Source organism: Nanorana parkeri, unplaced genomic scaffold (genome assembly GCF_000935625.1).
Source record: "Nanorana parkeri isolate BGI_ZX_2015 unplaced genomic scaffold, ASM93562v1 scaffold12, whole genome shotgun sequence".
Taxonomy (NCBI): Eukaryota; Metazoa; Chordata; class Amphibia; order Anura; family Dicroglossidae; genus Nanorana; species Nanorana parkeri.
In genome coordinates this window covers 2,550,222-2,565,775 of record NW_017306280.1, presented here as the reverse complement: position 1 = coordinate 2,565,775, position 15,554 = coordinate 2,550,222, and the positions used below count along the sequence as shown (strand labels likewise).

At 41.3% G+C, this 15,554-nt stretch overlaps 1 protein-coding gene across 1 annotated transcript in view; it reads right to left on the bottom strand.

Moving 5' to 3' along the window:
• Positions 1-13,076, bottom strand: part of AHNAK2 (AHNAK nucleoprotein 2) — a 43,794-nt gene extending 30,718 nt beyond the window's left edge. Inside the window, exons 1-3 of the mRNA XM_018556083.1 lie at positions 12,831-13,076; positions 3,995-4,133; positions 2,639-2,697 (exon numbers count right to left, since the gene is read on the bottom strand). Of these exons, the coding sequence (XP_018411585.1) occupies positions 2,639-2,697; positions 3,995-4,133; positions 12,831-13,076 (444 nt within the window). The remainder of the gene's footprint in view (positions 1-2,638; positions 2,698-3,994; positions 4,134-12,830) is intronic.
• Between the last annotated feature and the right edge of the window lie 2,478 nt (positions 13,077-15,554).

Genomic DNA, 15,554 nt, shown 5'->3' with positions numbered 1-15,554 from the left:
CCCGAAGGGCCACTACATCAATAGGGTGTCTTCGCCACAGGGGGCAGCGGGTAGATGCAGGATGCGACACACGCGGAAAAGTTGGTTGCTGAACATTCTAGCAGTGGCTGTAACCCTGCAAATGACTTAAGATTCCATTCAACCGAGACAAGCCTAGTTAATCACTTTAGCCAACATGCCACCCTGTTGTATGAGCTCAATTAAAGTGAAAGAGCTAAAAATTAGAAAATTCAAACATATGAGTCTGATAACACTTTACGGAATAAATAAATAATCATGAAAAATAGTAGATAATCATCTAAATCGATATATATAGAAAAATGTATCATATTAGCTATTCATAAAAAAAATCATAAATACTTTCCACCATACAGATAATTAATTAGTAATAAACAGGAACATTATAACTATCAGAAAAAACATGCATATTACAAAAGGGAAATGTAAGTCGCACTGAACACAGGCAAGTTACACAGAATTCAAATAATAGAATTTGACTATGGGATTGCCACACACCTTTCAGCTAGATGGAAGCGTTTCATAAGGTGTGGTCAGTTCATTCTGAAAAATATTGACACGCTAATTGTACTGTAAATAATTACAGTGCAAATAGAATCGGATTTGAATTCCCATGTCTGTCTTATATCATTAAATGAATTCACTATGGGTTATTTATACAAAACAAGACTACTGTGCAGCAATTTACAACGGAGGAAAATGTAAGGGCATTTGATGAATGCATTGCAGGGAGTTAGTGGATCAACTGTATCCAAATCAAGTCAATTTGCGCCTCAGAAATTCCACCTTCCACCACCTTTTCCACTCCTTCCCCTTGTGTTTCTGCAGGTTCCTAGCTCATCTATGGTGTAGTCAGTGTTCAGATGGGAGGAATGTAGATCCAGCTGTATGTCCAGAATGCAGTATATATGTACATTGAGTGTTATCAGGAGCACATCATGTAGACAAAGCTGCATTTCATAGACATAGCTCTGTCTACAGATCTTTAATAGTAACCTACTGAAGGTGGTCATAAAAACTCCAGCTAATACCAAGCAATGCCCCTGATTCAAACATTTTTGTGGAGCCTTAGGCTGCTGTTGAACTACCCAGAGGATGATGTTCAGTGATTTCAGTAGCGTGGGAGCTTATTATTGTACAGAGATTTTCATACTCAGAGGTATCTTGGGCACATGCGCCACTATCGGTGGACACAAAATAAAAATTGCCAGGGGCAAGGAGAAGAAGTCTTGTGGCAGTAGAAACTTTGCATGTCTTCCCTCCTAGCAATTTTTTATTGTGGCACCTATGCACTGTACTGTACATTCCTTGCTCACTGACCTGGCACAAGTATGCAGAAAATGACCTCTGATTCTGACTTTCCTGATCTGCATATGTGTTCCAGGTCAATGGCTCGAAGAGTCTGATAAATAACAATGGCTCAAAGGGTCTGATAAATAACATGTATGCACACTGTAAATATCTGTGCGAAGAACGTTTGCAGTGCATTACTGCCACTAGATGGAGCCAAAGAGCGTAGGAAATTCATCTAGTGGCAGTTATGTGTTGTATATGTTGTGTGAACATGTTATAAATCAGCCCCAAAGTGCATAGGCCAGCACAAGAATCAGGTAGGTATCATTTTCAAAAGGAAATCAGTAATGGCAACCCCCATATTCTACTCTTACAGGTTTACTTTAACATTGCAATGGACAGTATCCAACCACCCAGAGACTCATCAATTGGCTGGTGGCATCCTAAACATATAATCTTGGCCAAGCCAATTATACATTTAGCTAAATGTAACGTTGAGAAAGGCGAGAGCTCCCAGCACAGCTCAACTTGGTGGGAACCATATGACTTGCTTATAGACTTGTTTCCCCATGAGCAGCCAGCCAGGGGGCATCTGCTACTGCTTGGACAAGGGACTGCCATCTTATCTTGCCAAAAAGGGCCACATTGGAGAGGGCTAACGGATTTATATGGCCAGATTTATAGAAAATCTCAATCTTTATGTGTTTCACATCTTACTTTTATGGAAACAAATTTAGTCTAGTCCATATACGGCTTTTACATTTATGAGCTCCGTGAGGTAATCTTGCATATACAATATGTACATTATTTCCCAGGACAGTTGACCTACCTCTTAGCGGACATTTATTGTCTAGGTGCAAAACCAAGCAAAGGTCCAATACATTGCATTCAATCAGTAGAGGGAGAACATACAAACTCCAGGCAAATAGTGTCCTGGTCAGGATACAAACCAAGGACCACAATGCTGCAAGACAGAAGTACTAACCACTAAGTCATTGTGCCGCCCATTTTTATGGCTGTGGACTTAATTTCACAGGGGAATAGCCAGGAGTGGGTAGATGTCAAGGAACAGAGCAACTAAAACTACCTATGAAATCTGTACTTGTGTTTGTCACTCAATCAGATTCATGACCATTTTATTACATTTTCTTAGAGCATGTCTAATATGTTTTATGGATTACAAAAGTTCAAGGCAGGATGAAAATGGTTGCAAGGTGTGTGATATACAGTAGGTGTTATTCTAAGCATTGTGCACAGGGCATAGAAACCCTGAGATAAACTTCAGTTCATTGCTATCCAACAAAACATGGTAAAAGTATTACTATACCGTGTCATCGTCATCCAGATCTCCATCTGGCTCTTCAGACTTCAATGGTTTTTGGGAAACTAAAACATAAAACAAAATGATTATTGTATTTTTTTTAAGCAACATCCCATTTTCAACTGAAACATTACAACGTTTTAAGCGTCCTTCAGACTGTGCCATTCTGTTGACTTGGATTATCAAATGGAAGTTACCATGTGGTAGCCGGCTGCATTAAAGCAACCCACTTGTTTAGAACATACTGTCAACACATGGCAACAGAACTAAATCTAGACCTGCACTTTAATTGTAATGCAACACACCATAATGCACAGTAAGTGCGTGGGCGGGGCACTGCAATGCAATCAGTTGGTACCGGCTGTGCTGTGGATTAGGGTGCCACTCCTAAAGACACAGAATGCCGAGCGTTACTGCAACACATAGGTGTAAAGCCAGACTTCAAGGATCTGAAGTGTTTTGACCAGCAAGGGGACGATGCTGTGGATGCAGGAGTTTTATTAAAGAGGGACTTTACCCATATCTTTGAAATGACGACAAATATGCATTTAGAAATGTTTAGTAATGACAATCTCCAAACACATACTTCTAGATAATTGCAGACGTTTTATTCTTTGTATACCTTATTTTTCTTTTCCTCCCCATTCTTCTCACAGTGCCCATTTATACTAAAGGGCAGATTTATATATCTCTCTTTACTTCCCGGAACTCTGGCACATGTGACTAGGACATGTGACCATGTACATCGTCTCTATCTGCATCTCTAATGCCCAAGGGGACCAGGAAGTGGAAAAACAGTAATTGTAAGTAGAAAAAAAAATATGTTTAACTAATGAGATCATTTCATATCAGCAAGCAGAGCTGCATTTTGCTGTGATTTTTAGTGAAAAAGGTTAAAGAGCTGCTGCCAATGACATGATTGCTGGTCTGATATGAGCCTAAACCTAGCCATACACCAGTAGAACTTTGTTTGAAAATTGTAATTTTCATTACATTTGTTTGATTTTTTTAATGGTTAGTTGGGTCTAATCAATGTTCATTTTGACCGTGATGAGGAAAAACTAAGGTGCAGGATGGAAAATGTTTCTTGTTATCTGAATGAGCAAAATTTTAACAGTGAATGTTATCTTCGTTCTGGAAAAATCATACATATTGTAATGCAGATGTGCTACACACAAAAGACACCTGTACAATACACCTGGACTTCCATCCACCTAGCAGGTCTGAACGAAATTTTTAAGGGCTTTCGAGCAATCTCCTCATTGAGCCATTAGTTGACTCATTGATGGCAAGATCGAAAGCTCCGATGAATGATTTCGAACGAATGTTTACTGTAAAAAGATCTTCAATGCAACAACTTACCACTAGGTGGTAGCAAACAATTACAGACCATGGCAGAGCTGTGTACATTTTTTTTGATGATATCATGAATACTTTTGGCTTCTGACACATCATAAGACACATTCTCATCAATCAGAATGTAATTAAATTTGCCCTCGAGCTGCAGAAAATATTTATGAATTAAATATTAATATAAAAAATAACTTTTTGTGACTTTTTTGTCCTGTTTTGATCTAAAGTAAACATTAAACCAGAAATTCCTGCCAGATATCTACATACACCATTAAAGATATGTATATGTTTATAGATGTTTTTCATGCCAAGGCATTTGTAATTCTTTCATTCCTGGTACTGCGGCACTATAAACCCTGGAGGGTTACACCACTGTTTTTTTTTGTAGCTTTCATGATCAGCTGTCTTTTGACTAAACTATGAAGCAGCAATATCACACTTAACTTTGTGCTCCCTCAGCTCCCAGTGCCTGAAAACATGTTAGATTAACAGCAATGTGTAATGTAGCAGAGTATGAATGGCTCACAGTCTGATTTAAGCAGTACTTTTATATATTTAATGATTTTTTAAAAATAATATATAACTAGACTAAAGGGTGTAGAATTGCAGTGAGCTAAAGCTGAACTCCAGGTATAAAGTATTATGCCTACTTACATAAGTCCTCTGACTGGCCACTGGGAATGCTATAAATCACTGTATTCGCCAGAGCTGCTGCAGTGCTCGCCACAATGTTCTGTGACCTGAATGGCCCTCTGCCACCGTGGTCATTCAGAGAACGCCTAGTATTTTCATCAATGAATACAAGTCGTTCTATGATTGGATGAGGGGTGGTGACATCATGATCTGCACCCTGTCCAATCAGATAACATCTTTTATGCATTGATAAAAAATACTAAGCGTTCTTTACATTTCTGCTGTGCCAGGCAAACGACCCCCTATGTTTTCAGATTAATTGGAAGACAAACAATACAAGACAAAATACATGTCACAATAAAAGATTGTGCTACTCAGCTATGAACAGGAACAGGGTAAAAAGAGAAATTGCATTAAATTTCTCTTTTTAATGCACATGCAAATGAATAGTATAAAAATATAGTGTTGTTTGGCCTAAGTAGTGCTGTAGACCGATTACCCAGAAACTATGCAGTGTGGTAACCCTATCACTGAACAGAGGCAACATATACTGTAACTAAGCCCATGTCCCCTTCAGAAAGCAAAAGCAGACTTACTTGTCAAGGCAATACAAAGGGTAATTACTACATGCTGAATTCAGAAACCCGTAATAGCAAACCAGATGTCTTCTTTCACTGATCTTGAGTTGCTTTGAACTATTTCTGGTTGTATAGAGAAGTCAGATTCAAACAAGCACCAGTGCATCTAAGCCCCTAAGCATACATGAGCGTGAAATAGGGGCCCTTGAAATGCCCTTTAAACACCCTAGTGCTCCCAAGAAATCCAAACATAAATCACAATTAAAGGCTGTTTATTCCCAATGTTTCACAGTAAAAACAAGTAATTATATTAATGTGCTGCCAAAAATCATTTTTACCTGTCTAAACCAAAAGAATTGTTTTCCATTATCATTAATGTGCACTCCCGCAGTCCAAGTCCCCAGGGTATGGTGGTACGACCTTTGCAGTCTAAGAGCGTCATATATGTCCACCTTGATCGTTTCCAAGTGGCTAAGACATTGCCCCAAGAGCACCTTAATTTTAAACTTTAGAGTGTGAGGAGAACCTACAAATGACCCCCCCAGCTTTTACAATGCAGCAGTGAATGAACAACCAAGCCGTGTCTAGCCATATCCAAGAACCTCACATCCAGTGGGTTGAGCAATAAAGTATTGAAGGCTGTATTCATATTACATATGAAGCAACCCATGAATATGCCATCCAACATTGCTACTAATGGGAACCTACCCGAAAACTCTTTGCCATGAGCTGGTATCTAGAGGGCTAATGATTACTAGACATGTGCACTGCCAAAAAATTCGTTTAGTTTAGTTTCGTTTTAAATTCGGATTTGTGTTATTTCGTTTTTCAGGATTCGGGTGTGAAAGTCAATTCGGATTCGGAATTCGGATTCGGACGAAATTCGGTAGCGTTACTACGAACGTTCGTTTCGTTTCTGTTATTATTCGTTTCTTATTCGTTTCGTTCGTTTGCAGCAAAAGTGACATTTAAAGGGGGGAAAAATATTTTTCTCCTTCTCTAATGTCACTTTGCTCCAACAAACGAAACGAATAAGAAACGAATAAGAACAGAAAACGAAACAAACGTTCGTACGAACGCTACCGAATTTTGGAAATGGAAATTCGGATTCGTTTGCATTCGTTATGTCTGTAATTCGGAATTCGGATACATCCAAATGTCCGAATTTCCGAAAATTCGTCCGAATTTCGATTCGGAACGAAACGAATCGCACATGTCTAATGATTACACCAAGTAAGCCTGCTAGCTGACCTACTCATTTGTGCAAGACAGAGATATACTTAGGTGAGTAATACCATATACGCGACACAATGGTGTTCTTTAGTCTACTCTTAGAAGGGCTGTTGCCAAATTTCAGAAAGTTGATGTTTGCAACATCCACACTATTATTATGTTTTCTTGGCTGCACTTTCTTATCAGCGCTTTCCGTTCAAGGCTACTGTCTCCCCAGTCACTGCTGTGCAGGTGTGAACGTATTACGTCAGTTCATTTGTAACTGCGGTGGGAGAAAAAAAACGGATGCCCCACTTGTGATTTGCACAAAAGAAGAGCAGCATACAGTGATTTGTTTTTTGTGGTCGGAGGGTGCGCTTGGTACCAATATTTTTCGAAGACTTTGTTTGCAGTATGGAGAAAGTGTTTTGTCATGACGAAGTGTGTATGAATGGATAGAGAAGTTCATGGAAGGTCGCACAAGTGCCATCAAGACGGAGCCGAACGCATCCAAGGCTCATGACAACATTGAGCGTATACGTGAAATGATTCTGTCAAATAGACAGGTGACAGGGGATTATGTGTCTTTGGTCCCCTGAATGCTGCTCTACAAGGGCGAAGATTCACCTCTGATTAAGAAGTGAACACAGCGGTGCATTCGTGGCTCGCAGCTCAGCCTAAAACATTTTTTAATGAGGGAGTACGAAAGCTTGTTGACAGACGGGCAAAGTGTATTGAAAAGCAAGGAGATTATGTCGATAAATTATGTATTTGTCTTTTCTAAAATTGATTAAAATTAATTCTACAGCCAGAGTGCGGATAATTTCTGACTCATCCCCGTACATACAATACCAGTGTTTCTCAACCTTTTTTCAGTCATGGCACAGCTTAAAAACATGAAAAATCTCAAGGCACCCCAGACTAAAATGTAATGGGTTTAGCCGGGGCCCCATGCAAAAACACAAAAAAATAAGGTTGTCCCTTCACATCAAATTCCCCAATTTCACATCAGAGATCCCCTTTTACATTAGAGTCCCCCCTTTCCCATCAAGAGCCCTCAGCACCCCCCCTTCACATCAGAGTCCTACCATCACAAAATCTCGTGGCACCACTGAGAAGGACAGAAGGAACTCCAGGGTGCCAAGGCACTCTGGTTGAGAAAGGCTGCAACAGACACCAATGTTTTCCTCAATGACGTCTTGAATTCAATGTCGATAATAAATACATAAATGTTTGTTTTTTAGAAATGCTACTGTGATTACAAATGAACAACTCCACAGAATACACATTTTTTGAAGGCTGGCCTAGGCAGGCTGTGCTGAGGATACAGAGCTCAATAAAACACATTTCAGCTTATATAGGACAAATAAATTAGCTCATATCTAATGAAGTGCACAGACTTAGTTAATAAAGAAAAGAGGAATGAGAAAATGTTAGTCACCTGTGGTAGCCAATCAGCAATAACATTGATAAAAGGCAAAATCAGATTAGCTAGTGTATCTTTATTATTATTCTACATAGTGCGAGTTAATGCTATAAATGTAAAGCCCACTTCCAGCCTTTTCTTTTTACAAACCAGCCAAGCCAGTTTTCTCAGTAACGGTGGTGGGTGGTCTTTACTTCTGGACAGGATTGCACATGTACTGGTGTGCGAATGCCATTCTGCCCAGGAGTTCTGTCAGTCCAGGCCAGTGTGATGACATTACGCCAGGGGGGTGTCCATGATGGCCTGGGCTCAGAGAAAGTGGTTTGGATGATGCCGGGCTGGAAGGAGGACCATGGAAAAGAGGTAGTATAATGGCAAAACTGCTTTCTTTATTTGAAACAGAACACATGGATGGTTAGGTTGGGTTTTGGGGCTATAACTGTTAAGATTATTAAAATAATACATGCAACTGTGTTGTACAACATAAAACAATTCTGTAAAAGTGAGCATACATAGACAGATCACCAAGAATTCAGCCCTCTAATTATTCTAGCTAGCTATGACCATAGAAAAAGATGTAATAATAATAATAATCATAATAATAATAATACTAGCAAATCTTTTCCTACCTCACTAGGTCATATGATAATTGCGTAATCCTTCACGCCTAAATCTGCTGCCCTTACATAATATTGAAAGAATGCCATATCATTGTTTAATTTATAATATAATCCAAACATAGCTACTGACACTGTGCCAGACGTCTCCTTACTCCTGGTCTTATGATGAGCAAATAGTTGTGTCCTTTTATGTGAAACTGTAATGTAAATACTTAAAACAAATGTGGATGCCTTTTCCGCTCTATTCCGAGAACTTATTTTATACCTAATCTTATTTATATGTGTGATTTGCAGTTATAATGGCATCACCTAGCCAATACTAGACAATGTATATGATACAAGAGCTGGATAGAGAGAAATAGTAAAGAGATCCATTGGACCCTTTACTATGTCATTTGTTCCCTCCTGCTTTTATTTAAAAGCAGAAGGTACAAGGAGTTATAGGGTGGAATTCCCCACCTCCTTTGATATCAAGCCCCATAGGAAATAACTGTAGTTATTAGACGCTATCCAATAAAAGAAGTATAATACTTCAATTTTAGGACTACATCATCACAGTAATAGGAGAATCATTCATAATTCTCTGCGTGCTCTGCTACTACATAAAAACAGGGAACCCAGTGGATCAAATTGCTGACTGGAAGTCAGTGGTAAGGATGAGGATTCTACAATTCATTAGACAGCATGGTTCCATTCAATGGGAAACCTGCAGACACTAGTGCGTAAGTAAACTGGTAACAGGCTCGAAGAGCCCCTCAACTGATCTATATGGCAGAGCAGATCAGTGATCTACAATGGACATCAAATTGTTTCCTTTCAGCCCAGTTCATGGCAAATTCAGGTCTTAGTCGGGGTATACGGGGCCCCTCCGTGCTTGGTGACTACACCACACGTGACTCTATGCACCAATAAAATAAGTCTTCCCCAAACACAGTTTCACACAATGAGGAATTGCAAGACAAGCCCATTACTGCATGGTATAGTTATCAATCAATCATCTTTCAGAATTCAATACAGTTTTCAGTAATGGATCAAGACTCAACTGTAGCTAATCTGCATGGAGTTATGGCAATCCACATATCAATGTCCACACTACAGCTCACTCATTTTTCACTTTGTGTTCTTCCATTTTACCATCTTCCTGAATTTTTTTTCATTGTTCACAAGGCTTGTTTCCATTTTTGGAATAAATATAAAGAGTTGCTGTAATTGCGCAAACTTCTAAAAATATTTAACAAAAACCAGATGATGTTGGTTGATATATTTGGAAAGCTCAATAATTGACAATAAACCAATTTTTAGTAACAACTTCACAACAGCTGAGATACTGCTTTCCTACCTTTGGTTAAAAGGGTAAGACCTCCCCAGACTAATATATCAGTTCTGGGAGGGCGATGGAGAGTTGAACCATTTTCTGGCTTTGTAAAGAACTCTTGCCCAGGGAAAAATGTCCACCAACAGGGTTTCCATACCTCCAACAGTCAAACATATGTAGAAGAATGAAAAACTAGTGTGTGACAGTCAGCAGCAGTGTCTGTTGTCTCACTAGGAAGAACAACAGTTGGACAAAGTTTTCACACCTGTCCAGGGCTACCACATCATGAGGAGTTTAAAATCTCTAATTTTCACCTGCATGGTCTTTCCACCCAAGATTGGTCAGCGGGGCACTGCAGTAAACATGAGTTTGTTGTCCATTCACCCAGGTACCAACCAGATCATCTTATGGTTAATGACCAACATTAACCAGCCTTAAAAAGACTGATCCAGACTCCTCAGCAGAAACTGAGAAAATGTGACCAATAATTCCCCACTAGTCACATGACTGCTATGGGATGCAGACTGGAACATAATTTTTTGCCAAACCAGTAAGCAGTTCAGAAGTGCAATTATGTTTTAATTTCATGGAGCACTGTTGTTACTGTAACTTTAAGTGATGTTGTATGCACAGATTCAGTTTGAAAACGACAAAGGTGCACTGATATTTTCTGAAAATTAATTCATAAAGCAAAGATTTGATAGATGTTTGGAGAACAGGTCCAAGTATCAGTGACCATGAATTAGAAATTAGTTATACTAAAACCTAGATAGATACGTGGCAAGCAGGAGATTGTTATACTGACCTTGAAGTCAAGGCTAGCAAGAACACAAAACAATCGCTGTTTGGTACGACTTAGTCCTCCTAAGCCGTACGTATTCCAATTAGTTTTAAATTGTAACATAATGATGTAGCCTTGGTCAAGAATATGGATGAGCCGAACACCCCCCTGTTCGGTTCGTATTCGAACATTCGAATGGCCGAAATGTTCGAATATGAAATCAAACTCAATGCAAGTGTATGGGGGTCGAATGTTCGACCCCCATACAGTTGCCGGTACATGTAATAAATACAGTGTACTGGCCCCCTTACCTCCGCTGCTGTCCCGGCCTCCGGTCCCCTGGTCCGTCCACTCGCTGTCCCGGCCTTCGGTCCCCTGGTCCGTCTGCTCGCTGTCCCGGTGGTTCGTCGGCTTTTCTCCTTCAGTCCGGCCGCGGCTCCTCTGCCCGCCCCCCTGCCTCCACTTCGTCTGCAGGCTGGGAGCCATACCTTCAGGCCCCTCCTCCGCTGAGCCCTGATTGGGCAAAGTCTTGCACCTGACCTGTGGTCAGGTGCAAGACTTTGCCCAATCAGAGCTTCAATGGGCATTTTGTATTATGGAATGTACGCGGTCGAACAGACCGCGAACATCCCATAAAGTTCGGCGCTCGTCGAGCGCTCGAACTGCCGATGTTCGATTCGAACTCATGTTTTTCAATCGACTTTTGAAGAAGGAGCAGGACCGGCAGGAAAGTGACAGCTTCCAATAAGATGTAGGTGCTGTTCGGGTATTCAGCAGCCGTTGCCCCAGCCAATAGCCTGGCAGATTTGCTGCAGGAGCATTGAGTGTTCAAACACACAAGGACAGCATGCCCAGGCCTATCTGGCCTTGGAGATAGGTGCTTGGACCAGACTACCATCTGATGGAAAGTCCTGCACTGAGAGACATAGTGCTAGAACTGGCAGAGAGCTTGCACAGCCCAAGCTGGGCAAATGCTATGGCCAGGAGGCTAAATATTGTTTTTTTTCGGTGTGGTGTTGACAAACCCAAGGGTGGCCACCACACTCTATTTGTAAGGTAAATGCCCAGGTGCTCATCTACATAAATATCCATATAAATCCAAAGTAGGTATAGAGGCACTTACGGGTCTTGCAGAGGAGATAAGTCAAAGCAGGTTGGAAGATTTGTTAGATTAAGGACCACACACTACAGTGTGGCTTTGACATAAATGTGCTGCAAATATATGCTACAACCACATCTGCTTTTAATATGCAGTATTTATGCAGTGCCACTGTTGGCCTTCCACCTATGTACAGTGACTTTGAGTGATAGTGCAGGACAGGATGTTAAATGTCTAAACTCCAGCTTGGGTGACAACTATGACTCCCTCCATAGATACAGTGGAGGAGTAAACATAGCCATGTTGGGACAGGAAATGTGTTATTCAGAGAATTATTAGGTGGAAAAAAGCCTGGAAAAAAAGAAAATGAACGCAGCCAACACTTTGAAGGAGAGGTAAGCGTCAATATTTTACATTTTGGGTTTTGGGTTTAGATGTGCTTTCATTTACCCATGGATGAGCACAGGTGGACAGAAGTGGGAAAGAAAATAGGAAAACATTATCAGTCTGTACAAGAGATGTAGCTAGCTCCTTATACACCTGAGGCAAGAACAGAAAATTGTGCCCCCCACAACAGACGTGTGATGTCACCCGACCTCCCGCATGCTGGGGGCCAAATCCAAAATGGCATAAAAGTTTGTTTTGTTTGACAAAACTAATGAAAACATTTTTAGTTTCTGTTCATTTCTGCAAAACAAATTTTTAATCTTTTCATATATGTCTTTTCATAATTATATATTATTAATATATTTTTTACTGTGGGGGGGGGGAGGCTTTGGGGAAATATCAGGGGTCTGAACAAACCCCTGACATTTCCCTTTTGAAATAGAAAAAGAAATGGAGGACACAGAGTCCTCAATCTCTTTTTCTGCAGCCTCTGTGCTAAATGAATGGAAAGTATTCAGTACAGAGGCTTCCCATTCATTCAGAAACTGGTGATAGTAAAATATTTACTATCATCCAGTTATGAATGGATAGAAGCCTCTATAGTGAGTGCTTCCACCCATTGAAAAACTCATAAATGAACAGGAAGTGATGTTAAGCACTTCCTGTTCATTCATAACTGGGGACACATAGTACTATGTGTCCCCAGTTATTTACAAAAACTGATCAGCTGATCACTCTAGGGTTTGCTCTGCATAAAGAGGATCGGTAAATATCACTGATATTTACCGATCCACCGCTCTGCCATCCTGAGCGCTGAAGCCAGCCGGGGGGAGGGCGAGAAGGAAGCGCTGAAGCCAGCTGGGGAGAGCGGGGGAGAGCGGAGAAGGAAGTGCTGTCACTTCAGGATGGCCGAGTGGTGAGGAGAGAAAGAGCCGCTGGCCATCAGATCCTGGCCTAGCGGCTTTTTCTCTCCTCACCACTTGGCCATCCTGGATGACAGTTCCCTCCTCCGTCCCTTCCAGCCGGCTGCAGCTCTCCATTTCTCATCAGATCCCCGCTGCCTCTGCCCATACAGGCGGGGGAGAGCTTCGGGGATCCGAGGAGATGCTGGAGCCTGTGCCGCCCCTCTTCTCCCTGCCAAGCAGCGGCTGTGTTGGCCGCCTGGCGCCCCTGTTGCCATGGGGCCCTGTGCTTGCCATGGCAACAGGAGCGAGGAAGCGCAGCCAGTCCGGCCTCCTCACTCGCCTCATGGTAGCTACAGCCCTGATCTTTACATTTTGAGGATTGCAACAGCCCCAACCACTGGTCACAGGAGCCATTATGGTTTAGAACTTGTTTGAGTGCAGTTGAGAGGAATCACACTACTTTCTGAAATGAGCATCCTTTTCTTCTAGTTTATATTAGTAGAGTAGTATTTTTGCATATAGAAAGACATGTTGCATGTTGCCATCAACAGCACCCTCTTGATTTTTTGTTAATTACTTTTTCCTGCACAGGAGGGGTGTCATCTGTCAGAAAGAGAGTCATCATAACTCATAACTTTGCCTCGGGCAAAAAGATGTCTAAATCCAACCCTGAAAACTCTGCCAGAACTTGTACTTGCAATTCCAAATGCAGAGTAACACTGATGCCATATGTGATATATTTCATATTGTTAGCAATCTTAATAAATACGCTCCAGTTCCAAGAACCTTTGTGTTTTTTTCCTTTGCACCCTTGTGGTTTGGTGCAGGACGAGGTGTTTCCTACAGTGTTACTTCTATTGTTTTCACCAGGATACCTTGAGACGTTCAGCATTAGTCATACAAAGTATTTTGGCTCAGGTTGCAGGTTTATGTACGGAGACAAGTAGCAACATTCTTCACTCGTTCAGCAAAGTCACAAACTTGTAGGGCTGTGGTAGTGATAAATCAGCTACATTCCACTAATCTGCAGGGGTCATCTTTCACAACAGTGTTTTTCACGTTTCTCCTCCCAGATTTAATATTTAAAGCCCAGCTATCATTTTAAATCAGCTTAATGCATTCCGGGTACACCAGAACAAAGGTTTACAGTTTGTCTTCTTTAGAAAGCCGCCACAGCCCGAGTAGAAAAGCCTGTCCCTGCCAGCATGCTGCAGAGTGGGACTCTTGCTCTCTGTGTTTAAGCAGTGGTCTCTCTGCAGAGGTCTGACATGCCCTATTTAACATGATGAGAATCTATCTGACCAATAAGGAAGCTTGGGAGTAGGAGGAGCTATGTTTACATTCATGCTTGCTCTCTCTGTGGTAGCAGTGGTCACTCTGCAGAGGTCCGACATGCCGCATTTAACCTTATGGGGTTATCTTTGACCAATAGGGAAGCTTGGGAGTTGAAGGAGCTATATTTACAGTCTTGCTTGCTCTGTGTGTGGAAGCAGTGGTCCCTCGGCAGAGGTCTAACATGCCCTGTTTATCGTGATGGGAGTCTCTTTGACCAATAAGGAAGCATGGGTGTAGAAGGAGCTATGTTTACAGTCGTGCTTGGAAGCATAAATAAAGATGAATGGAAGGGTTGAAATACTTACCTTTCCTGGAGAAAATGCAGCTTCAGACTCTCTTTAGTGCTGGTCACATAAACAGCCAAGCCTCTTTGTCCCACGATGTCTGTTGAAAGGGAGGATCAGCCAGTCTGAGCTTTGATACCTCCCTTCAACATAGATCACATGACTTAATGCCCAGGCATTTAGCAATGTGAGCAGCAGGAAAGCTGTGTCAAACCTTATATTACTCTTTATTTATCCTTCCAAGGAAGACTGTGAACCTAGATCAATGTAATATTTTGAACGTTGGTCCACTTTTAATACAAATAGCACTTATTAGAGCTCTTGAGTAACTAATATTTTAATTATCTCTGTATAAAATTGATATCAAATAGAAATAGGCAAATTCCAGTAAGAGACCACAGGAATCAATAGAGGATCACAACTGATCCTCTCTTACTTCTAATTAATGTCTAAAATGGTAATTCCACACTACGTATTCACTATTATAGACCTGACTGTCTGCCAACTATCTGAATTACCCACTATCGTGTTATGACTCAGCTAGGAGGATTCTGCATCAGAATCACCAGTTCTACACACCTGCCATGGCAAGCAAGCATAGATGATTCTACCTCACAATGGGAATCTCTGCCAATGTAGGGCATGCAGCAAGAGATACAGATGATTGTAGTCATCCTGTTGTGTCCAGGGTTGCTCATCTGTCCCTAACCCATGTGAGATTACATGCAAATGCTGTTAGCCTCTCATTGATTTGTACAGGCTGGTCTGCCACAACTTTCCACGACCTCCTATCACCCCAGCCGTTGGAATTCTCTGGAATTCTGCCACTGTTGGCCCTAAATGCAGGTGTGAATGAGGCCTAAGTGTTAGCAAGGGCTTCAGTGCTATGGATATGTTGCATGATAGCTGGATTCAGACCACATGCATTGCATTTAGCGCATGTTGACGTGTTAAAGTGATAGTGTGCTGTTGTGTGTTGAGTTGGCTTTTGCCA